Raw genomic sequence first — 26,641 nt, forward strand, 5'->3', positions numbered from 1 at the left:
GCCATCCAACCATGTTGGGGACTCCACTCGGTATTTGTGTAGTGTTTACTCCTGAGCCTTTTCTTCTCTCATAGAATCACAGAGCTGGAAGGGACCCAAGGGTCATCTAGCCCAACCCCCTCAATGCAGGAATCTCAGCTAAAGCATTCATGACAGGTGGCCAACCGACCTGTTTAAAAACCTCCAAGGAAGGAAACTCCACCACTGGGAGATCTCTCCCAAGGCAGCAGATGTTTAGGATAAGAGTTTTCTTTCTCCTAGGTGGGCTGCCTTTCCAGGTGGACAAGCTCTTCTGCCCAACCAGAGGCTACTCAGGAGCAAACCACATGGAAGTTAGGGTCAATGTGGGGGGTCGGTGCCCCCTGGGACTGGTATGGCAGGAGGGAGACAAGCGGTAGGGGGGCGCCAGAGCCAAAGAGACTCCGCAGAACCAACTCAAACTAGTTTTGCCCTTCTCCGCTGAGTTCTCCGAGGGGGAAGGAAGACGCGGGCCGGCAGGCTGTAGCCGGCCGCCGGCGCCTGTCGAACCGGAGCCCCGATCGGTCCCGAGCATCGCGCCTCCTCCTGGACGGGCCCGCTCTCCTCCCGGCTTTGCTGCTCCACCTCCTCCTCCACCTCCTCCTCCCTGCTGCTGCTGCGCGGCTCTTTTCCCTCCCGCTTCCTCGAGGGGGGCCGGCCAAACGGAGACGACGATCCCTCACCCCAACCAAGCCTCGATTGCTTGTCCCTTCCCTCTGGACTTGCGCCCCCCCAAATGTTGCGCCCGGTGTGGCTCGCACCCCTGGCACCCCCCACGCTACGCCACTGCTGGTGGTTCAGCATTTCCAAGATGTTGCAACTGAATGAGATAAAAGTCAATTCTCAGGCTTGAGTATTCTTGGCAATGACAGAGCCTATTCATTCCTCACCTCCTTCAGTAGTTTGTCAAGGGTGCTGGGAAATGTAGCTCTGTGAGGGTAAACTACTGTGATCAGGATTCTAGATGTGGCATGTGTGCTTTAAATGCATGATGGCCTCCACGGTTGGAGTCAGTAGGCTTCTGAATATCATTGATGGAAACCACAGGATACGAGAGGGCTCTAACCTTGGGGAGGAAGAACCGCCCCCCCCCTCCGGACTGAGGTGTCCCTATCTGTCCTCTCCCTATGCAAACCTAACCCTTGTCAGATGCCCCTTCCATAACTCGCCCCCCACTGTGATGTCACTTCCTGCGGAACCTTGAGGCCATCTAATTCCGCTTGGCTCCAGCATGCCTCCCCTAGGACCGCTTTTGCGGCTTCTGCTTCTGGCCTGGTTTCCCATAAGCCTCCGGGGCTGCCTGCAGTGCGACCAAAAGTTCAAGGAGAATGTGGCCAAGCTCCGGACAGAGGTTGTCCCAAGCAAGATCCAGGACAGCCGCCTCAGGGAGCGGGCCGAAGTGCTCCTCAGTGGTCTGGAGGGGAATTTCTTCCTGCACTATGCCACCAGCCAGTTTTCTGGCTTGGCAGGTATACAAGTTCCTGCTCTGCTTAGCTCAGGGTCCACACTAGACAATCAGGGGGCCTGAATTTCATGCTGATCATCTGACTGGGTGGTGACTGCATGGTTCTTACCCGGGCAGCATGAGTCATCCAAGGCTATGTTCACTGCAAAGAAAATGTGATTTCTTTATCTAGTAGGGATGGAGGAGAGAGCAGTTTCCATTTGCATTTAATGCCAGCTGACCCAATTTCCCCTTCCCAATACAATGCATGAACCAAAGTGCAGCTTTCCATCAAAATTCACACTTCTCCAAATGTTGTGATGCAGTTAAAAAACAACAACGGCACAAATGTGGGCAAACAGCATAAAAGTGCATATAATCCTAAAAGTAACCTTTTAAAAAATGCATTGTTAGCAAGAATAATCTTCACGGGGACTTAAATAAAAATTACAAACTGACACAGAAATGTTGCAAAAATAAGAATCCAAAATCCAAAATGGTCGCAGCAGTGCATCCCTACCAGCTAAAGCCGTTTGTGGATTGCAGTGTGAAATCTAGCTGTGCAAGGGTGACAGACTGGCTACCGCCCATCACATCTCTGATAACGAGCAACGTCTTCCCTCCCTCACTGTACCCACACCATTTAATGAACTTTTCAAAAAATACGTTTTTTCGTGCATTTTTATTCACCTGCATCACCTGAGAATTCTCCCTCTCCTTGGTGCACAAGGAATGTGGAGCAATAGTGGGGTTCTCATGCTGGCATTCACCAGGAAAAGATGGGTAAGGAGGTGGCAAGCTTTTTTTGGGGGGGGGGAGAGTTTGGGATTGGCAGCTTTTCCCCCAGCCCTGCTGGGTTGGTGACAAGGTCAAAGGAGCTCCTGCAGGTCTGGTGCCAACCAAGAGTTCCCCCAGTGCCCTGACTCCCAGCACCCATCTTTGCTGCCCCTTTGCTTTACCGCATCCCCTTGGGCAGAAAAGGACAAAGACACAGAAATTAGAGGGAGCAGGAGACCTGAGAATGGCAGAGCTGGGTTTTGCGATTGAGAACAGGATCTGCTTCTTCAATCTGCCGTGTAACACTCTGGCTGCGCACACACTCCTGTTTTCCTCCACCCAAAGTGCTCCCAGCGCTGGTTTGGGAAGCGGTGTACGCATAGCCACAACCCATATCTATCCTGTGGTTCAAAGTGTTTTTCCACCAGCCAGCTTTAATCCGAATTGGAGAAAAAGAATGACTTGGCTGCGTCTTAATCCGGTAATGTGTACACAGCCTGTATGGGTGTTTAAACCCAAGTTTTTATCTGGAACGATGCACAAACAATCACCTCTGCCTGCCCTTCCAGACTCTTAACAGCTGCCTGGTATTCTTGAAATCCCTCTGCCCCTTTCCCCTCCCCATTGTTGCTCTCTGCATATTCAGGCTCCTACAGTCTACACAGCATGGGTAGACAAACTAAGGCCTGGGGGCCGGATCCGGCCCAATCGCCTTCTAAATCTGGCCTGCAAATCAGCGTGTTTTTACATTAGTAGTGTAGCCTTATGAGGCTTTGCCCTCGGGTGGGAAGAGTATTGCATTGGAGTAGAATGTGTGCTTCTGTTTAAAATGCATCTCTGGGTTATTTGTGGGGCATAGGAATTTGTTCATTTTCTTTTTTCCTTCAAAATAGTCCGGCCCCCCACAAGGTCTGAGGGACAGTGGACCGGCCCCCTGCTGAAAAAGTTTGCTGACCCCAGATCTGCAGCCACCCTTTTATTCCCCTTTCCCCCCAGTTAAGAGCAAAGTTGACGCCCTGATCCACGAGGCGAGGTTCAGCACGGAAAGTCTACTTCAAACCCATCTGACAGGTGAGGATCCCGACTCCTCTCTCCCTCAGTGCCCTTTTGTTGGGATTGAAGCTCCCAGGGCCTCATTTGCCAGAAAAAGGCCTCTTGGTCATTTACAGAAGGAATTTGTAGGGGGCTCCCAATATTACACACATCCTATGTATCTCGATCTACCCCAAGACCAGGCTCTGTTGGATGAATTGGTTGAATTCCGGAGGAAAACGACTATGAAGCTCAAGGAAGCTTTAAAGGAACACCAAATGAAAGGTAGCAAGTCTCCCCCAATTCCATGTATTATTTTATGTATTTTGTGTTTTTATGTTGCGATGTTATCCTGTGAGATGCCCTGAGACCTGCGGGTATATGGCGGTATGCAAATAATAATAATAATAATAATAATGTATTATAGATTAGAACGCTGTGCCAGGAAAAACTCCCTGCTTTATTGCAGGGTTCTGTTGATTGTATCGACAGGAATATTTCTGCCCTGCGGTAACGCTTTGGATGTGGAAAGAAAGAAATCTGGGGATAATAGAATATTTGGGGCATGTACACTCATTCTCGGCCTCTGCTTTTCTTCCCCTCACAGCTTGCGACAAATCTGCCTGCGGTGAGTTCATCTTGTTGCCTAGCTGGGTATTAAGAGGAGGGGAACCCGGCAATTGAAAGCAAATGAGAAGTGTTGTGGTTCTGTGGCGGGGACACATAGCATGCGGCGTGGGAGCAGCTCAAGGAAGCCAGAGTCTCTCGCACGCACATGGGCCAGGGGGGCTGAGGAGGATTTCTCCAGTTCTGCCGTTAGCTGTGTTTGGGCCTCAGGAGAAGAGGAAAGGGAGAGAATAGAGGGAGGGTTTCTAGGAGGCCATCTATACAGCAGGAGCAGGGAACTTTGTGATCCCAGGGACCGCATTCCAAAGTGGGCGACCTTCCAGGGGCCACACACAATGTGATTCTCAACTTTGCTCAGCCGCACACAAACCAGAGGTCTCCACATGTACCTCTCTACATCCAGGGAAGCAAGAGGCGTTACTGCAGTTTAAGGACACATTCAAGCAAAGTAATAATAATAATAATAACCCCTGGAAACATTAGAGGAGGGTATGGAGCAGTCCAGTGATGGGTTTGGCCTTGAGAGATTTCTAAGGGTTAGACAGAGGCATAGATAGAGGGCTGCATTTGCCCCCTGGGACTGACGTTGCCAACCCCTGCGGTAAAGACATTTATAAAAGCAATGGATATATTGCCAGGGCTGGATTTAGGAGAAAGACAACCGAAAGGACTGTCTTACAGGGAGGGATTAGGGGGCATTTGACTCAGGGGGTGGGGGGCATCTATCAGAGGCAATTGATTCAACTACCCACCCAGCAACTAAAAAAAATTAGTGCCAGCAGTTCATCTTCATCTGTAAAACAGCCCTTAGTTTTGCATTAATTTTTGTGGGTGTTTTTAATTTGACAGAATAATAACCTAATCAGCATCATGACTGAACAAAGAGATGCCCAAGATTCTCTTCACATTCACACCCTACATGGCTTCCCTCAAACAATTCTGGGAGCTGCAGTTTGTTAAGAGCCCCCTTACAGAGCTTAAATTCTCAAAGTGGTTTTCAAAAAAACAGTCTCTCTTCCTAAGGAGCTCTAGGAACTGTGGCTCTGTGAGGGGAACAGGGGAACAAACCGCCGCTCCCAGAATTCCTTGGGGAGGGAGGCCGTGACTGTTTAAAATGCTATCCTTGTGCTTTAAAACGTATGGTTTCAAAGCGGCCTGGGCCTAGACTGGCTTGGCTCCATATGCAGGGTTGCCATATTTTGAAGAGCAAAAAAGAGAGGACAATATGACGACCATTCAAAGCAAATCAAGGCCATATGTCTCAATTTTTACCCCTGAAAAAGAGGAAGTGTCCTGGAAAATGAGGACACATGGCATCCCTATGCAGCCATGCACTGCCCAAGACACACAGAAAGATCCTACCCCCATCTTGGGAATTTTGCAAATCCCTGGACTGCAGAGTGTTGGGATTGGATGTAGTGGGCCTTGCTAGAAGATGAACATCCTGGGTTCTGTAGGCGTACGTTGATACCATCCATATTACTCTCTGGCTGGTATTTTTTCACACTTTCTCTTTCTCTTCCTCCGTTTCCCGGACTCCTGATGCCTCAGGCTGGCTGAGCTATAAAGTGCTCAATTGCAAAGGATGCCAAGAGACCAGCGCCGTTTGCTTGTCGCTAAGCCAGTGCTTTGGTAGGTAGAAAGAGGAACGATTCGTTGGCCTGGGCAGTGTGTCCACGCAGGAGTCTGCATGATATGTGGCAGAGAAAGTGGGGTCTGGGTTTGCGTGTGTGTCAGACCCACTGACGTGTCTCGGGCGTGGCCAGGATTAGGTCCCACTGACAGCAGGGCCCCAAGGCAGTCTGCACAAGCAGATCGCGACAGCCCAAGCAAAAGCAAGAACCCAAAGGTTACTCACCAGGATCCAGCAAAGGAAATCCAAAGATAAGGTAGACACGGCCCAGCACTAATATGAAGACATCATTCCAGCAGCTCTTTCAGCCTGGAGTTAAGCAGGAGGGGCCAGAATCCCACCCACAATGTAGCTGTAGATTCATAGAACCAGGCAGAGGGCCTTCTCGGTAGTGGCGCCTGGCCTGTGGAATGCCTTCCCATCAGATGTCAAGGAAATAAACAACTACAGAAGACACCTGAAGGCAGCCCTGTTTAGGGAAGTTTTTAATGTTTGATGTTTTATTGTGCTTTTAATTCTGTTGGGAGCTGCCCAGAGTGGCTGGGGAAACCCAGTCAGATGGGCGAGGTATAAATAACAAATTGTTGTTGTTGTTAAGTTTCTGGAAGAAGTCCTCCTTGGGAGGAGAGTCTTGCTCACAAGGAGTCCATTTCTGTAAACAGGCACTCCTTCTGAACGTGAGGATGCTGACCTGCCTCTTCAAGTGGCCAGCAGTCCTGGGGCTGGGGAGTCATTCTGCTTCTGAGGCAGAGCTCCCCTCCTGTGGGCTGGGACCCCTTACAGGCTCCTCTAAGAGGTCCAGGGTTCTAGATGGCACTGGGCGGGGGGCTCCAGATCCTGATCTGAGGAGGAATCCTCTAGCAAGGCATGACACCCTTTTCTGGCCATTATCTCCATCCCGCAAGAAGGGGAAGGTGAGATGTAAGATGAATTTGCCCCGTCATGTAGGAACAGCAGCAACGCACTCTTCCTGTTCAGCCCAATTCGGTTCAGATAGCCTGACACGGAAGTTGTAAGAAGCTGACTTGATGGTCCAGTTTGTTTTGCTCTGCTTCCCTTCCTTGGCCAAAGTGAAGTGGTGGAAACACAAATCCCGACTCCAGGCCCAAATGCTGACAGGAGGCGGGAGCCCAGATTAGGATACAGGTTTCGCTTCCAGGAGAATTCATCAGAAAGGTGTTACTCAGGGTGGTGCCATGTGATACCATCTCCAGAGGAGGGCAGCACTTACTGGGTGGCCCATGGGCATTCCTGCACAAATATGAAGCAGGGAGTTTTTGCAGGCCTGACTGAAGAAATGTCAGAACTGAAGGACAAAGGGCCTAATCTGAATTTGACATGGAAGGATGATGAAATCAGTATTTAAATGGGACACCTGTGGCCTTCTAGATGCTCCCCCCATAACCGCTGACCAGGGCTGATGGGAGTTGGAGTCTAATGACACCAGGAGGGCCAAATTTTTCCCATTCCTGACTTATAAGTGCTCCGCAATATATCGTCTCAGAAAACTTTACCACAGTCTTATAAGGTAGGCCGCTGTTCTTAGCTGTTGCAAGCGGTGGCCTGAGAGGCCTATAAACAATGGATTCCGAATTCCCAGGTATCAAAAAAGGTTATTTATGTATGCCACTACTGCAGCTCGTGTTTCGTTAGCCCCAAAGTGAAAAACAAGCGAAGTCCCAGCTAAAGAAGATTGGCAACTTAAACTGATGGAATATGCGCAGTTTGCAGTCCTAACATATAGAGTAAGAGAACAAAAAGAACAAACGTTTAAAGAAGACTGGAAAATGTTTATTGAATACATAGAAGAAAATTGTGTACACTTTAAAACGTCAGCATTAAGATAAATTGAACAGTGTAAATCAGTTTTGATGGATGTAATAATGGAATACTGAATGATTTAGTTTATATAAAACATGCAGGTATTTATGTTGTGCAAAATGAACCATGAAAAGAGGGGAAGGGAAGTCATTGATATTTTAAGGCTAAGTGAATATTCTAAAATGTAAAACAGAAATTTAATAAAAATTATTTAAACACCCCCCCAAACCCCACAATGGATTACATTAAGGCTGCCTAACAAATTCATGGCAGATTTTTTTTTTTTTTTTTTAATTATAGGCCTCCTTATCTACAACCCAGTCTCTTATATATCATGATATATATTTTTCTGTGTTGGGACTAAGCACAAACTGCATTCTTTTATGGAGGTCTCCTGTTTCGAGACTCATGACTGTGTATGGGAAGAAAGATACATTTAAAGCATATCAAAAAAACACACAGACCCCAAATCCTGGGAACTGCAGGTAACCCCCCCCAAAAAAACCCCCCTACCATTCCTGCCTCCTAAACCATCTACAGTTCCCAGGCTTCTTGGTGTATGTGTGTGTGATGTACATTTTTCAGTGTGCTTCGAATGTATGATGTGTGCTCAGCCTAAAACACTGAATCTGGGGTCTCTGCCTGCAGTGGATGCCCAGGAACGCCTCTCCCTTCGCTTTGGAAAGCCCATAAAGGACCCCGATATCGCCAAAACTGGAGTCGCCATTGTCCTGTGTATGGGTGGACTGCTCTTCGTGGTGATGATAGGCGTGTGAGTATAAGCAATAGACCTTCCTGTAGCTCAGTCAGCCGCACTGCTCTCCCTCTCCCAGAAAGGGACCTTGAGATGGGGCGGGGGGCAGTGGCGTAGGGGGTGCAGGGGGGCCGGCCACACCGGGCGTAACATCTGGGGGGGGGCGCTTGCACTCGCAGCTCTCTGCCCCTACCTGGCTCACTCTCTCTCACTGCAGTGCTGGCTGTGCGAATCCAATCCGAGCCGCCGGGTCGCCGCCCACTGTGGAGGGGGGGGGTGCCAGGCATGCGGTACGGTGCGGAGAGAGAGCGAGGGACTATCTGGGGGAGGGACAGTGCAGAGGGGGGGGGGCGCAAATTACTTGCCTTGCCCCGGGTTAGGGGGCGCAAATTACTTGCCTTGCCCCGGGTGCTGACAACCCACGCTACGCCACTGGCGGGGGGGGGGGGAGCCCCAGAGGCATCTCACTCAGCACTCGTCAAAGGGTTAGGGAGGGTTTTGGGGGGCTCTAACTCTCTCTTTTCCCCAGGATTATCAGGTACTGGAAAAACCGGCTCTTCTTGTACATTTAGCAGAGATCCGCCCCTTTTCTCACCTGTAAGGAAAAGGTCCTATCGAGCTTCCCAGTTGTGAAGTCTGAAATGTGGTCTGCATATCTTCATTGTAACAACCTCCAGAAATCCTTTTTTTGCCTCCAAAATTAGTGTGTTGTTGTTTTTCCTGGCTTACACCTCTTGCCTTCTAATCCTCTTCTTATCCCTCATATTCACAAAATAAATACGCACAGACGCACCCTGATAGTTGTCTGTTTCTGTCCTTCTCTCTTTTTGGACTGCAAAGATCTGGCTTTAATAAAGTCTTCCTCGTTCCCTCCAGCCCACAGACCAAGGTGTTTAGTGGGCATGAAGGTGGAATTCAGTTTTGTTTGCATTTTAATGAGAAGCTACCCAATTAATACTTCCTGAACCAATACGTGAACTGGAACAGACACCTGCCCTTTGAAATGTGAACTTCGCCGAATTCGCAGCCAAACGATATGTACAAAAATGCATTATCTTAGGGGGAAATGTTAGTGGAAACAAACAAACACAAATGCATCATATGCTTTTGATGCTTGCAAAAATACGGGCATTAGTCAAAACTGCATACAAGAAAGTTTTTACCAGGGGAAATTTAAAATAAGATGCTGATGAATTTTCAAGAGTTTTTTGTTGTTAAGTTGCAAATTGCAGAGGGAATATGGAGAACTGAACTGAAGAATGGAGAAGTGAGAAGCCTGATTGATTGATTGATTGATCCATCCTTACTGTCTAGACCAGAGCTTTCCAAACTGTGTTGTGACACATTGGTGTGTCAGCTGCAATGTGTAGGTGTGGCATGCGAATGCTACCCGTTCTCCTCATGGGGCTGGAAGGGGGTTAGTTTAACCTCCACTTTCCTAGTAAAACTGAATTACCGTATTTTTTTCATGTATAAGACGGTGCTTTCTGCTAAAAAAAAAAGGCAAAAATTGGGTGTTGTCTTACACATGGATAGTGAATGCAGAGAGGGGACGTGTGATTAATGGCAGCAGCAAGCAGGAGATTGGCAGCGGCGATTGGGCGGGTGATTGGTGGCTGCTGTGAGGCCTGCTGGTGATTGGCTGTGGGTGTGGCAATTGGGCAGGCAATTGGCAGTTGTGGCGAGGTGGCCAGGTGATTGGCGGCTGTGGCAAGTGGGCGGGTGGATTGGTGGTGGCAGCGAGCGGGCAGACAACTGGCAGCTGCAGCGAGGTGTGCGATCGGCAGTGGCTGTGGCAAGTGATCGGCAGTGGCAGGCAGGCAGGTGAGCGACTGGTGGAAGTGACCTCTCCCACCCCCCACCCCCAAAAAGCTAAACAACATTTCTTAAATTTGGGTTAAAAAAAAAATAGGGGTCATCTTATACATGGGGACTGTACATCTTATACAGTCTTATACACTGAAAAATATGGTATTGTGTTCCAAAATGATGCATGTCTAAAAAGTGTGTCAGCAACATGAAAAGTTTGGAAAGCTCTGGTCTAGACAGTCTGCCTGCCCTCCCAGGTCTTCCTAAAATCCACCACAGGGGCTTGCAGCTCTCTCTTCTCTGTTCCCTGTGCAGAGGAAGGTGACTGAGATGATCAAGGGCCTGGAAACCAAGCCTTATGAGAAACAGTTGAGGGAGCTGGGTATGTTTAGCCTGGAAAAGAGGAGACCAAGAGGAGATATTGTAGCCATCTTCAAATATCTGAAGAGCTGTCACTCACATGGAAGATGGAGCAAGGTTGTTTGTTCCTGGGCTAGGGCCCAAACCAGTGGATTCAAGTTACAAGAAAGGAAATTTTGACTAAACATCAGGAAGAACTTTCTGACTGTAAGAGCTGGAACAGACTCTCACGAAAGGTGGAGGACTCTCCTTCCTTGGAGGTTTTTAAGCAGAGGTTGGGCGGCCATCTGTCATGGATGCTTTAGCTGAGAAAATCCTGCATTGCAGGGGGGTTGGACTAGATGTCCCTCAGGGTACCTTCCAATTCTATGAAATAAGAAGCAAAGATGTTCTTTTATTCCAGGTGCAAATATTTGTATTTGGTCTAACCAGCAGAAGCTCACAGATGAGGGGGTCCTGGAAGGGTCCAGCAGCCTCTAATGCCCTAAAGGCGCAGTGCTTTTCGTAGCATCTGCTTCTTATGCTTGACGCACACCCAGTACCTGGAAGTGTGGGAAGTGTGGTTAGTGGAGGCAGAGAAACTCCTGGGTCTTCTGGGGCCTGGTCTACCCTTGGAGGCAGAATGAGGTGGCAGAATGCTGAGATGGGGGAGCAAACTATATCACTTCGGACTGCAGGTGGGAGATGCCATTTCTCTTTTTGAGGCTGTGGACATTTAAAGCTCGTTACTTCTCCCCCCCCCCAAAAAAAAATCCAACAAAGTGATGCTGGGAATTGTAGTTCTGCGCAGGGTAAACTACACTTATCAATATATGGGGGGGGGGGGGAGTCAAGTGCTTTAAATGCATGGTCTGTTCACAGCCTTAAATGCTCCTCTGCATTTGAACTCCCTGCAACACAAATCACACATCAGAGAGAAAGGCTCAAGACTTGCACTTTTTTTTTTTTTTTGCTGCTTCTTGCTACAATCTCAGCATTCTCCAATCTCACACGGCTGCATATGGAGCGACTGGTCCGCATTTCTCAAACATTTTGAGAACTGTCCCCTCCTCCATCTCCGGGCTTGAATTTAAACCCAGGTCTACTTTCTGGAATCCTCTGTATATGCAAATACCTGCACACACAGGGGGGAAACCCCAGTCAACTAACTTTCCTAAATAAACAGAAAGCAGAAATTAAGCATGTATTAACTATGCTTGGATTTGAATATTCTGTGTCCATAAATCAAGTTTTCAAAATCTTTTGGGAATCTGGTGGCAAGAAAGGAGAAGTAATAGAAATGGGTAGGAGATTTACTCTGGAACCTTGAGGTCCAGAAACTACCGTATTTTTTGCTGTATAAGACGCACTTTTTCCCTCCTAAAAAGTAAGGGGAAATGTGTGTGCGTCTTATGGAGCGAATGCAGGCTGCGCAGCTATCGCTGAAGCCAGAACAGCAAGAGGGAGAGCTGCGCAGCAATCCCTCTTGCTGTTCTAGCTTCAGGGATAGCTGTGCAAAGCCTCTTCAACAACATTTGATTCAGCATATTTTTTTCCTTGTTTTCCTCCTCTAAAAACTATGTGTGTCTTATGGTCTTATAGAGCAAAAAATACGGTAGATTTCTGGAAAGAAAGGCAGCCAATGTTCTTAGAAATCTAAATTCCACACCACATTCTATGCTTGCACTCCTTTGAAGGGCCACAGTTCAGTAGTAGAGAAGGTCTATGGATTGCAGGCAGTCCCAGATTCAATCGACAGAGTCGACAGATGTGGGTCAAATGAATGGGAACAGCTGGCAGCAAGAACTCCTGGCTTCTTTAGGATGAGAGAATGATGGTCTTGTGTACCACAATAGGGTTGGGTGCCCGGTGGCTTTTTTGGGAAGGAAGACAAATGCCTGTCAGGAAACCTGAAAGTTTGGACTCTCGGATTCTATGGGAAAGGGAGAGAACTCTGCAGAGCCATTTACTCACACAAGAACAACTGAGGTCACCAACACAGACTCGCAAACAAAGAAGAGGTAAAGAACAACTTCATTATATTCTGCAAGGCGTCTGTCTTCCACTAGGGGGCAACAGAAACATCCTTTTAGCCTCTGGCGTTGGCCGGGATGAGCAATCCTCTCTTATCTTGCTCCCTGGTCCAGCCACCCAAATGGTGGCTTTCAAAAGGGAACAGGAAGCGAGAGTTACAACACATGTTGGGAACCTGTTCTTAACAGCCACGAGTAGAGGTACCAATGGCCACTTTGTGCACAAGTTTGGGAACAGAAGGCAGAAGCTGGAAGCCCCCCACCCACCTTGGTCTTACCTCCACAGAGCTCTCCATCAAAGCATTGGGTGGCAATACGTAAGCAGGTCCAGCAGTCCAGGACAGGGCCCTCAGTCACCGCTGCAGAGGGAGGAACAAGGCAGGGATCTGGGGGCCTCGCTGGTGCATCCAGTTCCAGTCCAGGAGGCTGTGTGGGCAACTTGGGGGGCGGAGGAAGGGCTCTGATGGGGGAGGGAGTCTGATACTTACTGCAATCCTCAGAACAAGCTGAAGGGTGAGGGTGGAAGAAAAGAGGGAGGCCTGGTTTAGAGACCCAGACAGAGGGAGTCTCACTCAGCTGGTATGCAATTTACAATTATGTTGTAATAAACAGAAATCTGCCGTTATTCCCTTATGGGGGACACAAGAGCCCTTAGAGAGTTATTTGCAGGTTCTCCATTGGTCGGAGAAAATAACAGAGGCCAACCAGAGAATATTGAGAAGCAAAGCAGCTAGTGAGCCTGAACTGTTGCAACAGGGTGCCCCCTTCACACACAGGAGAAGGAGGACCCCAAACAAAGGTGTGCCCACCCTTATATAGACATTTTAAATTGCCAGCCCTGGAGTCCCAGCCCCACCCTAGATACATCATACCTACATCACAGAAAGGGCGGTCTACAACAGAAATCTGAGTGTGTTGTTTACCTCCTGTCTGGCAGGTTACCTGTTAATGCTTACTTGATTGGATACCCTGGGGAGCCTAGCCATTATCTTTTGTAATGATAAATCTTTAGTTCCTGAGCCAGGTCACAGGCTCACCCTATTCATACACAGACATACCCTTAAGACAGGATTTGTAAATGAAAAGACAATGAGGAGGCTTTTCCCTTTTCCTTGACCTTGCAGAGAAATCATTTGGTCAGTTTGGGAGTCAAAATGGTTTCAGGGCTGTTTTCTTGTGCTGCTTCAGACATGTGGTTTATATATTTATGTACATGTTTTGCTTGGTACATTGATTATTAAGACCTTAATTTTTTTATTTCAATGTGCAAGGAATCAACTCAAAGTTTGGCACCTCATAACCCACCTCTGCCTACCAATGCCACAGCAATTCAGTTCCCCCTTTTATAACGAAGCTCTTCCTCCAAGTGAGCACGTTCTGCCCAAAATGCAAATATGTATATTTTAAATCTACATCTGGCGCAGCGAGTCACCGGCTCTTTTCTTGCTCCCCCATTTTCAACCTCACTGAACTGTTGATGTTTAATGCAGGAAGTTGTTACACTGTCATTATTCTTGTGTTTGTTATTGCTCTGTATTTAGCCGTATATTCTTATTCGTAGGTTTTATTCCTGGCCATATCTTCAGGGTCATCTGTGTGCCCACCCTCTCCCAGGCCCTTTGCATGGTGCCTGCAGGGCCCCATCTCTCAGCTGAATTCCTTCAGATGAATTTGGCCTTGAAAGAAGTTTTCTGTTGTAGTCAATAGAACAGGCTGCAGTGTGCGCTTTATGGTAGTGATTGTGTGTGTGTGTGTGTGTGTGTGTGTGTGATGCCAACAAATGTTACACCGTTCTGCAAATGTGCCCGTGGTCCTGAAAGCATTGACAGCCCCTATCCTCTACCATATATTTTGGAAAGTTGTTTTTCTGTTTGCTATATCCATTTGGAAACATTAGGAAGAACTTCCTGACAGTAAGAGCTGTTCGACAGTGGAATTTGCTGCCAAGGAGTGTGGTGGAGTCTCCTTCTTTGGAGGTCTTTAAGCAGAGGCTTGACAACCATACGTCAGGAGTGCTCTGATGGTGTTTCCTGCTTGGCAGGGGGTTGGACTCGATGGCCCTTGTGGTCTCTTCCAACTCTATGATTCTATGATTTGGGCACCTCTCAAGATAACGTAAACAAATTTTGCATGATGGGTCCTGAGATCACGGAGCAGGTTTTTTGTGTAAGCTTGGATATAATTGCATGCCATCATTAATCAGGATTGCAGACCGAATCTTTGAAAATTGCATCAAATTTAACCACTGATTTCAAAAGTGCACCTATTTTGAACTCTGATTTCGAAAGCACGCTGATTTTGTTTCTCATCGTTCCTGAGCAATGCTGGCTACAAGACTGCCGGTAGCAGTATTTTATACATAGAGAGAGAGGGCACCCCTGGCCCACCCTGAGCCCCAACCCTGACCCCAGGATTCCTGGATACAGGGGGAAGTGAAGGTCAGGGCAGTGGGTTAGAATAAGAGGTGCTGGGGCCTTTAACTACTCTGGCTTCCCTTCCCGATTGGTACCGAGGTCGGCGAATTTCTCCAGTGACTGCTGCAGGCGCCTTCGCAGAGATACCCGGAGCTGATACAGGGAAAGTTGCCACAGGAAGACGCCTGAGGAAGAAAACAGAGCTTAAGATTTGTTAGAGGGAGATAATTCCTAAGATGTTGGGTTAGAATTTTAGCCTGGCAAAGCTGCACAGCACATAAAAACCTGACCCCTCACATGTTATACTTAGGATTAGGGTTTGGAATTAATTCTGACACTAAAATATCAATCCTGGCTTTGTGGACTTCCATCAGTGGCTTATCTAGGTTCCAAGCAAGAGTCTCTCCCAAGCCCTTTCTGGAGAAGCAGGGGACTGAGCCCAGGATCTTTCACCTGCAAAAATGGATCTCTGCCATTGAGCTACAGACCTGCTTTAGGTCTGGGATCAAATCGGGGGTCCCTGGCCTTTTTGGACGGTTAGGGCACCAAAAATACTCATTTCACACACAAGAACTTGCAATGCTCAGAATCCCCACCCCCACAAAGTAAAACACGTGCACCCTAAACAGCAGTAAAGAAATAAAATTAGGGGGCAGGGGCCTTAGCAAACACAAAGAGGAGGTTTATGAGGACCCATAGTCCCCATAGCTGGTCATGAGCGCAGGAGATCAGAACTTCAAAGCTTAGGAGAACCACCTAAATATTTGGGTGGTCTCCCCACCCCACTCCCTATGGTGATTTAATAGCTTTATGAGATTCAGCGTTTAAGTAGAAATTTGCCCATTTTAGTTTCTCTCTTTTTCTCATTTTCCCACATTTCCATATCAGTTTGCTTTTTTTTTTTTTTAAGTCCTCCAGAAAATTTAGTGTGATTCCCACCCCCATCCCCCAGCATGCACCCATTTTTGTGTGCTATTTTGCCTCACATAAACATTTTGGCAAAGCAATTTCCCCATGTAGAATGCATTTCAGTATGCTATTTTCACTAATATATGCATTCATGTGGAACGCCCTCCCATCAGATGTCAAGGAAATAAACAACTATCTGACTTTTAGAAGACATCTGAAGGCAGCTCTGTTTAGGGAGGTTTTTAATGTTTGATGTTTTATTGTGCTTTTAATATTCTGTTCAGAGCCGCCCAGAGTGGCTGGGGAAACCCAGCCAGATGGATGGGGTATAAATTTATTATTATTATTATTATTATTATTATTATTATTATTATTATTAGGCAAAATTAACCCTAGCCTATGTGTCTTCCCACAGATGATTTGGCTGGCGAGCTGCATTTCAAGATTTGGAGAAGTGAGTGCTAATTTGGGGAGACGGCTGTTTTCGTAGGCGTAAAATAGGTTAAGTACACATTTCAGCACAAACTGCATCAAATTTCTCCCAAATGCAATTCCATGCCCCCTGCTCCTTCTCTCCTTTCCCCAGCTCACCTTTCCAGGTTTTGCTGCTCTTGATGTCCCTCAACTGACTAATAACATCTGATTTGATAGACATCACTCCTCGGACATCTGCAAAAGAGAGATTTGTGGCTCTAACCTCAACCCTTATCTACCCCGCCCCAGATGTTACAGCCCTGCCGACGCTTCTCTGCTCAGTTCGCACCCAGCACTCGCTCGTGCATCTTCCGGAGGAAGGTGCCGTGCAGGTCAGCAAAGGCCTGGATGTGCCGTTGTATGAGGGCGTCTCGGTCAGGAAGGTCTGCTGGGAGTGTTTCCAGCAGCAAGGTTGCCACAGAATCCAAGAAGCGGCGGTCACACTGAAGGCAACCAGCCACCGCCTGGAGGGAGAAGAGCCAAAGGGGGAACACCCGCAGGAACTGGGGTGCCATTGCCTCTTCCCTACACTGCAGCCAGTGAACACTCTTCCGTGAAGTCAGGAACCACTGGAAAGGCAACTACCTCCACGACACACGGAAACGTTGCCAAGGAGAGAGAGAGTAAATAGACGGTGCGTTTGGCGCTGGTCTCTGTGATGCTACAACAGGAAGTGATGTAAGAAGCAGGTGAGGAGCTTGGCTCGGAACAAGCACTACCCCTGAGCAGGAAGCGGCTCCTTTGTCCTGGTTCCTATGGCCAGGATATCTCTGCTCGGCTGGCTGGCCTGGTCCCTGCCTGTGCAGCTGGCAGGCACATGCCTCCGTTGCTGGCCAGATGCCATTGTCTACTTTGGCTACGACTCCTATTTGCTGCTTGGCCAGGACTCAGAGGCCACCAAAAACCTGGGGAAGCTTTTCATAGGCAGCGCTGAAGACCTCGCCGCCTATGGCAGACACTATTTGGGTACAGAGAAGGCACAAGCAATGTCCATCAAATACTAGGGAGGAACTTCTCCAAGGGGATGCAAAAGGTCCCCATTTCTGAACCTCCAAACGGCACATTATCCAGCTCCCCATTTTATTTTATTTTACAATCTGAGTGGGTGGAAAGCCTGGAACTTACTTATTTAATTACAGTACAGTGGTACCTCGGGTTACATACGCTTCAGGTTACATACGCTTCAGGTTACAGACTCCGCTAACCCAGAAATAGTACCTCAGGTTAAGAACTTTGCTTCAGGATGAGAACAAAAAATCGTGCTCTGGCGGTGCAGCAGCAGCAGGAGGCCCCATTAGCTAAAGTGGTGCTTCAGGTTAAGAAGGTTAAGTTTCAGGTTAAGTTTCAGGTTAAGAACGGACCTCCAGAACGAATTAAGTACATAACCAGAGGTACCACTGTATTGCATTTATTTTCTCCAAGGAGCTCAAGGTGGAGTACATGGTTCTTTCGCTCCTTGTTTAACACCCCACAGCCATCCTGCGAAGTAGGCTAGGCTTCTGACAATTCAGAAATCCAAGACAGAGGCCATTTTGGGTCTGAAGAAGCACAGCTACAGTGGGATAATACCCTGAAAAGTACAAAGCTGTTGCTGATTTTGCTAAGGACTCAAATGGCTGAAGAGAACAGGTGTCGCCCCTGCTTGCCATGGGGAATCTGTGGCCCTCTAGATGTTATTGGGCTCCAACCAACTTGCATCATCATCCCCAGCCTGTGTTGCCAATGGTTATGATCGCTGGGAGTTGTAGCCCATCAGTGTTGTGGGGAAGGGGTCACAGGTTTCCCCCTCCCTGGTCCAAGGAACCCAAGAGCCCATGATCTTGTTGAGCATAATGATAATATGCAACTCTGCTCCGATTAAATTCATCCACATAGATTTATTGGTTGTCGCTGGCTGCAGTGAGCAGGAAGAGTTGGGCAGCAGATTATCATCTGGTGAGAGGAGGCTGAAGTTATAGCAGTGGGTGGAATGGATTATGAAGACAAGTTGAAGCCATCTGCTCCATTTTGTAAAGCGTTCCTATACCCTCTGTGCAGCAATCTATTTCATTATTTTCTTTTTATATATATATAATTTTTTATTAATTTTCCAATACGTTTATACATCTTTAACCAAATTGTAACAATGCCATCAGATGCTACAAATCAAAATACAGTAAAGAGCCTTTATTAAAGCCCATCCTTTAAAACAGCACAGTCGAACAGGATTTTCTTAGTGGAAGCACTTTTGTGGTTGGAGTTTCAGGGATGCAATCTTCCATATGGAACCCATATACCATAGCAAACTTGGCACCCACTTTCCCTCCCACAAGCTGTGAGAGTGTGCATGGGCCTCCTACGTGCAACGACTCCACGTGACGTCATTTAGAGCACATGAAAACGATGTCCTTAAGAACTGTTGGGGTTGCTCCGGGGCCTCCCCAGGGCTCCTCAACAAGATTGGGAACGGCAGATGAGCTACCATTGCCGATTTCCCATTGCAACCTGCACCCTTGGGGAAATATTTTAACATATTCCAGGGTGCCGTCTCAGCAGGAGACAAAGCCAACATCTACCTGGCCTGGTGGCTTCCCTGATTAAACTGGGAGTGCCGCAGAAGTAGCCCCAAAATATTCAGGGATGCTCAGGGATCTCGGGCGCACACACACAGGTCCTTAGCAGACATGTAGAAAGGATTCCTGCAGTTAGGGGTGTGTTTCTTCCTCTCAACTGCCTCACCTGCACGCCCGGTTGCCCTCACCCTTTCTCAGTCCTAAAGGCCAGGATTGCTGAAGCATTGTAACTTGCTCTACGTGGGGCTGCCCTTGAGACTGACCCAGAAACTCCAGCGGGTGCAGAATGCCGCAACGAGACTCCTTACGGGGTCTTCGCTGCGAGATCACATTCATCCGGTGCTATACCAGCTGCACTGGCTCCCGGTGGAGTACAGGATCAGGTTTAAGGTGCTGGTTTTAACCTTATTGCCCTATACGGCCTAGGACCCTCATAGCTACGGGACCGCTTCTCCTGGTATGCCCCACAGAGGAACTTACGGTCTTCAAATAAAAACATCTTGAAGGTCCCAGGCCACAGAGTGGTTAGGCTGGCCTCAACTAGAGCCAGGGCTTTTTTGGCTGTGGCTCCAACCTGGTGGAACGCTCTGTCACAAGAGACAAGGGCCCTGCAGGACTTGACATCTTTCCGCAGGGCTTGCAAAACAGAGCTGTTCCACCAGGCCTTTGGTCAGGGTGCAGCCTGACTCCCTCGTTTGGCAATCTTTACAAAACTTTAGTTTATGGTTGCCATCAATTTTGATTTTAATTAATTTTATAATGTTGCACTATTTTAGTGTTGTTAGCCGCCCTGGGGAGGGCGGGATATAAATAAAAATTATTATTATTATTATTATTATTATTATTATTCAAAGAACACCAACTTAGGTTCCACCGTGTGGGAGGGTGTGTTCAAAATGGAGAATTAGGAAAGAATCAGGCATCATTTTTTTGGTTTATTTCCCCTGCAGAACGGGAACATATGGAGCGTGAGGCCGGGACTCTCTTTCTCCACCTTGAGCAGATCATCAAGAGGAGCGGGAAAGGTAGTTGTTCTTAGCCTGTCCTCCTCTTCCTTCCAGACTTGCCTGCAGCACAACTATGTCAGGGAGCCATTGATTGCCATTGCAGTAGCTCCTAAGGCGCACACGCAAACACAAAATGCCCCCAGACCCTCCTCCTCTCATTCCACCCCTTGGTGGCCCCAATGAACCAGGCAATTGATCAGGCACTATCCCTTCTGCTGCACTCAAAAGCCTTGGCTTCTATCGACCCGTTTCTCTTCCCCTACAGATCATGGCAGCCTTATGAGGGAGGCAGAGGAGGAAAAGAAGAATTTTGTCAAGCTATTGGAAGAGGCATCTAAGGCATTTGTGAAGGAAGGTAAGTCCTTGAGGGCAGAACCTCTGGTCGGAGGCACACAGCTGAGGGAGAACGTGGCCCACACATCATGGAGGTGACAGGGTTTTGGGGTGACCTCTTGGGTAGGGCAAGATAGGGCCATGGAGTCCTGTGAGTGGGGAGGGATCTCCTTTCTCTAGTTCTCATGCCTTTGTTTTTCTCTTTTATATCCACAGTCTGCAGCCTTTCCTGTGGTGAGTCCGTCTGTCCAAACTAGAGGGGCATCTGTCTGGCCATATGGTGTCTGCTGCTTTTTTTTTTTTTTTAGTGTCCATTGTGTCTGTTTGTGTGTGTGTGTGAGATGCCAGTTATAAATGGTGGGTATCCATTCCTCACAGCCCCAGGAAAAAGAAGGCAGTAACCAGATCAGGAATAAATGAAAAGGATCTCATCCAGGGATTGTGTGTGCAAATGCAGGTTGGCACTGATATCCGTGTTAGTGCTTGTGGAGTCAAAGACGAGACTTTACTGGTTATTTAAATTCATTGCCAGTTTTGTGCCCTTGAGTTGGTTCAGGCATACCACCAAACCATGATTTTCACTAACCACACACTTAGATTTGAAACTACCGTGTCTACACGTGCAGGGAAATAAATAAAATAAATAAATAAATAAGATGATAATAATAGTACCGTATTTTTCGCTCTATAACACGCACCCGACCATAACACGCACATAGTTTTTAGAGGAGGAAAACAAGAAAAAAAAATTCTAAACGGAAGTGGATGTATGATTTTTGTGGTTCATGCTGTGGTCACAGACATGTGATCTGACGGTGAGTTTGAGGTACCCTATGCAAAAATCCTGAGGATCTATGTGGATCCATGCTTTGTAACCACGTTTTAAGTGGGGAGGTAAGGAAAAGCACTCAAGGGCCAAGGAACACGCGTGGGGTGGGTGGAGAAGGATGCTGTTAATAATGCAGAAGAGGGGTATAAGAGGAGAAGCAAGCAGGCTCTGCTTCTCTCCCTCCTCCCCGGCTCGCTGAAAAACTTTGCTGCTATTTAGCCAGCTGAGTGGGGAGGAGAGAGGGACAGAGAGCCTGCTTGCTTTAAAGGAGCCAACCGAACAGGAGCCGCTTACACGAGCCTCTCCTCTCCCGCTTTGCTCCTTTAAAGCAAGCAGGCTCTCTGTCCCTCTCTCCTCCCCACTCAGCGGCTCTTCTCCCGCTTTGCTGTTTCAAAGCGAGCCACGGAGGAGGGAGAGCCACGGAGGAGGGAAGGAAGGGGAACCATGGATCCTCTGCTCACGACTGCAGCAGATTCCCCCCGACATCCATAGGCATTCACTCCATAACACGCACAGACATTTCCCCTTACTTTCTAGGAGGAAAAAAGTGAGTGTTATGGTGCAAAAAATACGGTTATTATTATTATTATTATTCCCCCCCACCTGGCGGGGTTTTCCCAGCCACTCTGGGCAGCTTCCAACACAATATTAAAATACAGTAATGCCTCAAATATTAAAAGCTTCCCTAAACAGGGCTGCCTTCAGATGTCCAAAAGTCTGGTAGTAGTAGTTCTCTTTGACATCTGTTGGGAGGGCGTTCCACAGGGCGGGTGCCACTACCGAGAAGGCCCTCTGCCTGGAATAATGGAAACCATTTTTTGGGTAGTTTCTCGCTGTCCCCTGAAGAATACCTAGCTGCTATCTGAAGCAGCAGCTTCCAGGCCTGGATCAGCATTCCAAACCATGGTTTGTTGGTTCATATGCGACACCAAACCTTAGGTTTCATACCACGTTTCAGCTCCTGGTTTGGTGGTCATTCTCAAACCAAAATCTGCTGACTTGATTTGGTCCAGACATCACAACAAACCATAGCTGGCATTACATCTGAATCAACAAGAGATTGGCAAAATGTTCAGAAGATGTCATTGTCTAATGGAACCCCCTTTTCCCTGACATTTCCACAGCTAAGTCCCGGTTCCGACCCTACGAAGTGGCACAGTGTTCAAACTGCCAGCTTATCAAAGTTCCCTGCCTTGACCCCTTTGTATGTGCAGGTAACTTGCCTTTCTATACCTCTATCCCTTAACGTCTCCCTCCAGTCACAGCATCTCTCACTACTCTCTGTACGTGTCAGTACAAACTGAGAGCCAACGTGGCCTGGGGCGCTTCAGCTGGAGCCTTCAACACCCTCATTGGGGCCCATCTCCTTTACTCTTTTGCCTAATTTGCTCTGTAGCTATCATGTAGACATCGGGGTATGTATCAATATTAATAATCCTTAAAGGTAAAGGTAAAGGGACCCCTGACCATTAGGTCCAGTCATGGCTGACTCTGGGGTTGCAGCACTCATCTCGCTTTATTGGCTGAGGGAGCCAGCAGCGTACAGCTTCCGGGTCATGTGGCCAGCAGGACTAAGCCACTTCTGGCGAACCAGAGCAGTGCACGGAAACGCCGTTTACCTTCCCGCCAGAGCGGTACCTATTTATCTACTTGCACTTTGACGGGCTTTCAAATTGCTAGGTTGGCAGGAGCAGGGAGCTCACCCCATCACGGGGATTCAAACCGCCGACCTTCTGATCAGCAAGTCCTAGGCTCTATGGTTTAACCTGCGTCCCTTTTAATAATCCTTACCTTCATGCAAAAACTGTACTTGCCGGTTTTCTGGTGGTTTTCTTTGTCCAAGCGCAGTCAGTGAACCTGTTTTTGGCTACAAGTGCCCTTAGGACGCTGTTGACGCAGGTCTTCACCATGGTCCCACCTTGGTCTCTCAAGACTTCTGCCTTCTCAAAAATGTTATCCTGTTCCTTTTGTATAGGGCCCAATGTTATTGCAGCAGTGCTGGTGCCACTGACGTTCTTGCTTGGAATAGGAGCAGCATGGTGGTAAGTTCATGAATATATAGTCTTTGTGGATAGGTGTAATTTATTCATTTTTTATTTTTGCAAAACTGTAGCTCAACTCCAGGGCAGGGAGAACTGGGCTACACAGCAGAGTCTTAGCATAGCAACAAAAGTATGGATGGGTAAATGTGGTCCTCCAAATATTTTGGATCTTGGTTACTCCCATCAGCTGCATCCAGCATCACTGAGAGCCCAGAGGAATGTTGGGATTTATTGTCCATGGGTTCTCCACCCCTGGCTTAGGGGAATGAGCCAAGGACTCAAAATAGCCCTCGTTCAAACCTATTCCATACCATGAAGGTCACATCCATGCCGTTCCTTTCAAGCACATGGCTTCCCCCAAAGGGTTCTGGGAACTTTGGTTTACCCCTCACACAGCTTGTTGCCAGGATCCTCTGGGGGAAGCCATGTGCTTGAAATGTATGGGATGGATCAAGCTGAAGTCACCTGGCAAGACAGCTTGAGCCTCAGACCTCTTTCTGCAGGAGATAATGTATGCAAAACCCTTTGGATGTTGAAAGCACTTATTAATTAAAATTAATATTATTATTCCATCAGCTTTCGCTGGCTGCCTGGGAATGAACAGCAAAACCAAAACAGATGTCTTGCTATGCTCTTAAGGGGGTTCCTCTCTTTAACCGCAGGTATCGCCGTCGCAAACAGAAGGAGCAAGGAAAGGACAAGTCTTCAGGAGATGAGGACAGCTCAGAGAGTTCTGAGTCGAGCTCTGATAGTTCAGAGAAGGCGGATGCCAATCCAATATATGCAGAAGTTCCAAGCACCCCCATATATGCTAATGTCCCAGCACATGCTAATGTCCCAGCATATGCTAATGTTCCAAACCCTCCAGAATTCACCATCCCAAGCCCTCCACCCTTTGATTAAATAGTTTCCAATGGTGATTTTCCATCAGGTCTGTGCTTGCAACATCACGTCCTCTTAGGGTATGAAGCGGTGACCGCAACACCAAAGACAGCCATGCATGTGCAAATGAGGGATAAACAGAACCACTAGTCAAGACAGATCTTCCAATGTCCACCCCAGATTTCAATGGGGACAGCTCACACAGTCATCCAGCTACCGAGGAGCAATCCAGCAAGGTACACAAATGTGTGAACCAAACCTTAAATCGCATGTGTACACTTGGCCCAAAGCAAACCCCACGTATCCTGTCTAGTCTTGAGGCCCCACCTCCAAGGTCTTTCCATCAAGAAGTGGGGGCTGGCTGGATCCTTAAGGTTGATTATTCAAGGCTATCAAACATCTTTGGGGCAGTACTGATATAGCCCATTTTTTCCTAAACCAACCCAACCCAAAACTGATTACAAACTTAGCTTGCTTATACATTCACTGGGTTAAGTCAAAAGGCAGGAGTGGAATAAGCAAGTTATGGCACAATAAGTGGATGGAGAGGTGGGCAGAGTTGCTCTCTGGTGGGTGGAAGCCATGGTTATAGATACAAGATACACAATGACTTGTGAATGATTCAACGTTCCAAGCATTGGGTGTAGCTTGAGTGATGTGGACTTCCTCTTACTGCAGCCAGCAAGTTTATATCGGAGAACTGCTGTACAGTAGCTGTTATGGATTTGTGAGCCATAAGGTTGCAAGTTCATACCTCAAAATCCACCAGCCCCTCTGCGACTCAGATAGGCTAATAATATGTGGTCTGACCTTATTAAAGGTAAAGGGACCCCTGACCGTTCGGTCCAGTCACGGACTCGTCTGGGGTTGTGGCGCTCATCTCGCTTTACTGGCCAAGGGAACTGGAGTACAACCTCCGGGTCATGTGGCCAGCATGACTAAGCTGATTCTGGTGAACCAGAGCAGCACACGGAAACACCATTTACCTTCCCACCAGAGTGGTACCTCTTTATCTATTTGCACTTCGTGCCTTTGACCTGCTAGGTTGGCGGGAGTAGGGACCGAGCAATGGGAGTTCACCCCGTCACGGGGATTCAAACTGCTGACCTTCTGATCTGCAAGCCCTGGGCTCTGTGGTTTAACCCACAGCACCACCTGCATCCCTTGTAACCTGACCTTATTAGGTTGCTGCAAATACTTAGGGTAGGAGTGGGTAACCTGGGGCCCTTCAAGGTGTTACCGGACTCCAGTTCCCAGCATGGCCAAATTTCAGGGTTGATGGGAGCTGTAGCCCAACAATATCGGGAAGGCATGAGTTTGGGGCAAGTGTCACTGTATTGTATCCTCTCTGTATTGCAAAGGAGTGGCTAAGGGGCAAATCCAGGCTATGAGAAAGAACAACCTTGAGAGAGGAACCAGCAGCTTGGTGCCCTTGATCTTGAGGTCTTATTTACATAGGTGACAGAATGAGGCAGCAGAATGGGTTGTACCACTTCAAATTACAGGTATGCAGGACGGAGGTTGTTAGGAAAAAATATATATTCCCACATGTAAACAGAATACAACACTAGCAAGTAGGAATGGCGAGATGCTCTCCAGCTAGCTTGATTTGCAAGGACCTTTATGGATTTTAAACAAGGGGGAAGATATAAAAATACCACCCACCTGACGTAGAGTATGAGTTGGTTAAGCCCAGGCTACCACTTCAGTTTGGTTTCATAGGTAGGCCAAGGCCCTCCTAACAGACAACAAATGAGCATGGCTGAAGCATCTATATGGCAGCCGAGGAAGGCATCCTGCAACACTCCCGGGTTGAGAATCCTAGCCAGGCAGCCAACTGTGGCGAGGGGAAAAGGTGTAGAAAGGGAATAGCCTTTCCTCTAGTTGAGTCCAAAGGGACTTGCTGCCCACACCCAAGGCATCATCCCTTCCATGGTTACGTAAGACATGCTCGCAGGTTATTTCAAGCCACTGCCCCTTTAAGGTGCCAGTATGAATTGCTCCCACATCACAGGGTGCATAATCATTCAGCCCCCCAAGCCCACCTTGTGCCTTATCATATGCAGAGGAACCCGATCTGCTAACAGAACCAGCCTGCAGCACAGACAGGGCCATAAATCACTCATGAGGCAATCCAGTGGCCCATTTTGACCACAACAACCAGTGCTATTTGAACCCAAAGCACCCTCTCAAGGTCCCAAGAGATACTAGGAGGAAATAGCAAACCCTTGTAAGACTGCGAGCCAGCACATCCAATCTCGTGTCTTTTGTCTGTATACACTTCCAATGCACACTGGGCAAAATTAAATCAGATTTTTCTGGGTGTGTGTGTGTGGGTAGAGTGGGGTTGGAGTCTGGAAGGAGCTTGCCCACTCAGATCTCCCAACACCGGGAGGGCCCCACATTTGTTACCCCCATCTTAGCCAGTCCTAAGAGTTACTGTTGGAAGCCATTGTTCTTCTGCCTAGGTATGACTTACTGGTGTGGGTGGAGGAGGAGGGTGACTTCATATTCTTATTCCTGTGGTTCTAATCCTAACTTACCTCAACATTTCCACTTTCAAAGCACTCTGGCCTCTGATTTTGTACAAGGGGAGCTCAAAACAAAGGGGTTTGTCACCTCAAGAGAGGCTCAGTCTCGTAGGAATTCACTGCATAGGGAAATGATGGCCTACGTCATGGATGGAGACCCTGCCGCCCTCCAGATTTTCTAAGCTGCCATTTCCAGTCGCTCTGAGCCAGCACGGCCAGTAGTGAGAGATGTCAAGAGTTGTAGCCCAGCAACCATCGTGGGCTAGGGCAGCACACAGGCTCCGCATCCAAGGTCGAAATGATGAACATCGCCCTCATCTTCCTCCCACCCGAGCCCAGCTCTGCCCTTCTCCCTCAAAAGCAAACCCAGGGGCGAAAGCC

The 26,641-nt window shown here is 48.0% G+C and overlaps 3 protein-coding genes across 10 annotated transcripts; 2 read left to right on the plus strand and 1 right to left on the minus strand.

The window, feature by feature from the left end:
* Positions 1-813: 813 nt before the first annotated feature.
* On the plus strand, positions 814-8,904 carry IZUMO2 (IZUMO family member 2). Of its 4 annotated transcripts, XM_083409095.1 has the most exons (7): positions 1,213-1,487; positions 3,236-3,310; positions 3,470-3,556; positions 3,879-3,899; positions 5,450-5,530; positions 8,001-8,124; positions 8,636-8,904. In XM_083409095.1, the coding sequence occupies exons 1-7, from the start codon at positions 1,250-1,252 to the stop codon at positions 8,676-8,678; spliced, it is 669 nt and encodes a 222-aa protein (XP_083265221.1). In that variant the 5' UTR covers positions 1,213-1,249; the 3' UTR covers positions 8,679-8,904. The 4 variants fall into 4 exon arrangements, 3 of the variants coding, with proteins under 3 accessions (XP_083265220.1, XP_083265222.1, XP_083265221.1); XR_014504253.1 differs by lacking the exon at positions 8,636-8,904 and having other exon boundaries at positions 814-1,487; positions 3,764-3,899; XM_083409094.1 differs by lacking the exon at positions 5,450-5,530 and having other exon boundaries at positions 814-1,487; positions 3,764-3,899.
* A 1,160-nt stretch (positions 8,905-10,064) lies between these two features.
* On the minus strand, positions 10,065-16,731 carry IZUMO3 (IZUMO family member 3). 4 transcript variants are annotated; one of them, XM_083409270.1, is made up of 7 exons: positions 16,374-16,731; positions 16,202-16,279; positions 14,797-14,886; positions 12,776-12,793; positions 12,566-12,646; positions 12,229-12,319; positions 10,650-10,817 (listed from the first exon to the last, which is right to left on the minus strand). In XM_083409270.1, the coding sequence occupies exons 1-7, from the start codon at positions 16,597-16,599 to the stop codon at positions 10,760-10,762; spliced, it is 642 nt and encodes a 213-aa protein (XP_083265396.1). In that variant the 5' UTR covers positions 16,600-16,731; the 3' UTR covers positions 10,650-10,759. The 4 variants fall into 4 exon arrangements, with proteins under 4 accessions (XP_083265393.1, XP_083265395.1, XP_083265396.1 ...); XM_083409269.1 differs by lacking the exon at positions 12,229-12,319 and having other exon boundaries at positions 10,070-10,817; XM_083409268.1 differs by having other exon boundaries at positions 12,566-12,793.
* Positions 16,732-16,762: 31 nt separating this feature from the next.
* Positions 16,763-23,767, plus strand: TEX51 (testis expressed 51). 2 transcript variants are annotated; one of them, XM_083409271.1, is made up of 7 exons: positions 16,768-17,050; positions 19,587-19,661; positions 19,909-19,998; positions 20,193-20,210; positions 21,930-22,019; positions 22,781-22,847; positions 23,510-23,767. In XM_083409271.1, exons 1-7 carry the CDS (start codon positions 16,840-16,842, stop codon positions 23,748-23,750), a joined length of 792 nt encoding a protein of 263 aa, XP_083265397.1. In that variant the 5' UTR covers positions 16,768-16,839; the 3' UTR covers positions 23,751-23,767. The 2 variants fall into 2 exon arrangements, with proteins under 2 accessions (XP_083265398.1, XP_083265397.1); XM_083409272.1 differs by lacking the exon at positions 19,587-19,661 and having other exon boundaries at positions 16,763-17,050.
* Positions 23,768-26,641: the final 2,874 nt, after the last annotated feature.

Source organism: Podarcis tiliguerta (assembly GCF_965153285.1).
Source record: "Podarcis tiliguerta genome assembly, chromosome: 13".
NCBI classification, from domain to species: domain Eukaryota; kingdom Metazoa; phylum Chordata; class Lepidosauria; order Squamata; family Lacertidae; genus Podarcis; species Podarcis tiliguerta.

Coding starts and splice junctions, on each gene's coding strand:
- IZUMO2 (XM_083409094.1), top strand. CDS start 1,250: ATGCCTCCCCTAGGACCGCTTTTGCGGCTTCTGCTTCTGGCCTGGTTT. Junction 3,311..3,469: donor ACTTCAAACCCATCTGACAG/GTGAGGATCCCG, acceptor ATCTACCCCAAG/ACCAGGCTCTGTTGGATGAA. Junction 3,557..3,763: donor AAAGGAACACCAAATGAAAG/GTAGCAAGTCTC, acceptor TTGTATCGACAG/GAATATTTCTGCCCTGCGGT.
- IZUMO3 (XM_083409267.1), bottom strand. CDS start 16,599: ATGGCACCCCAGTTCCTGCGGGTGTTCCCCCTTTGGCTCTTCTCCCTC. Junction 12,794..14,796: donor GGAGAAATTCGCCGACCTCG/GTACCAATCGGG, acceptor CTCACCCTTCAG/CTTGTTCTGAGGATTGCAGT. Junction 10,818..12,565: donor TGATGGAGAGCTCTGTGGAG/GTAAGACCAAGG, acceptor CCACACTTCCAG/GTACTGGGTGTGCGTCAAGC.
- TEX51 (XM_083409271.1), top strand. CDS start 16,840: ATGGCCAGGATATCTCTGCTCGGCTGGCTGGCCTGGTCCCTGCCTGTG. Junction 17,051..19,586: donor CTATGGCAGACACTATTTGG/GTACAGAGAAGG, acceptor TTTCCCCTGCAG/AACGGGAACATATGGAGCGT. Junction 19,662..19,908: donor CATCAAGAGGAGCGGGAAAG/GTAGTTGTTCTT, acceptor CTTCCCCTACAG/ATCATGGCAGCCTTATGAGG.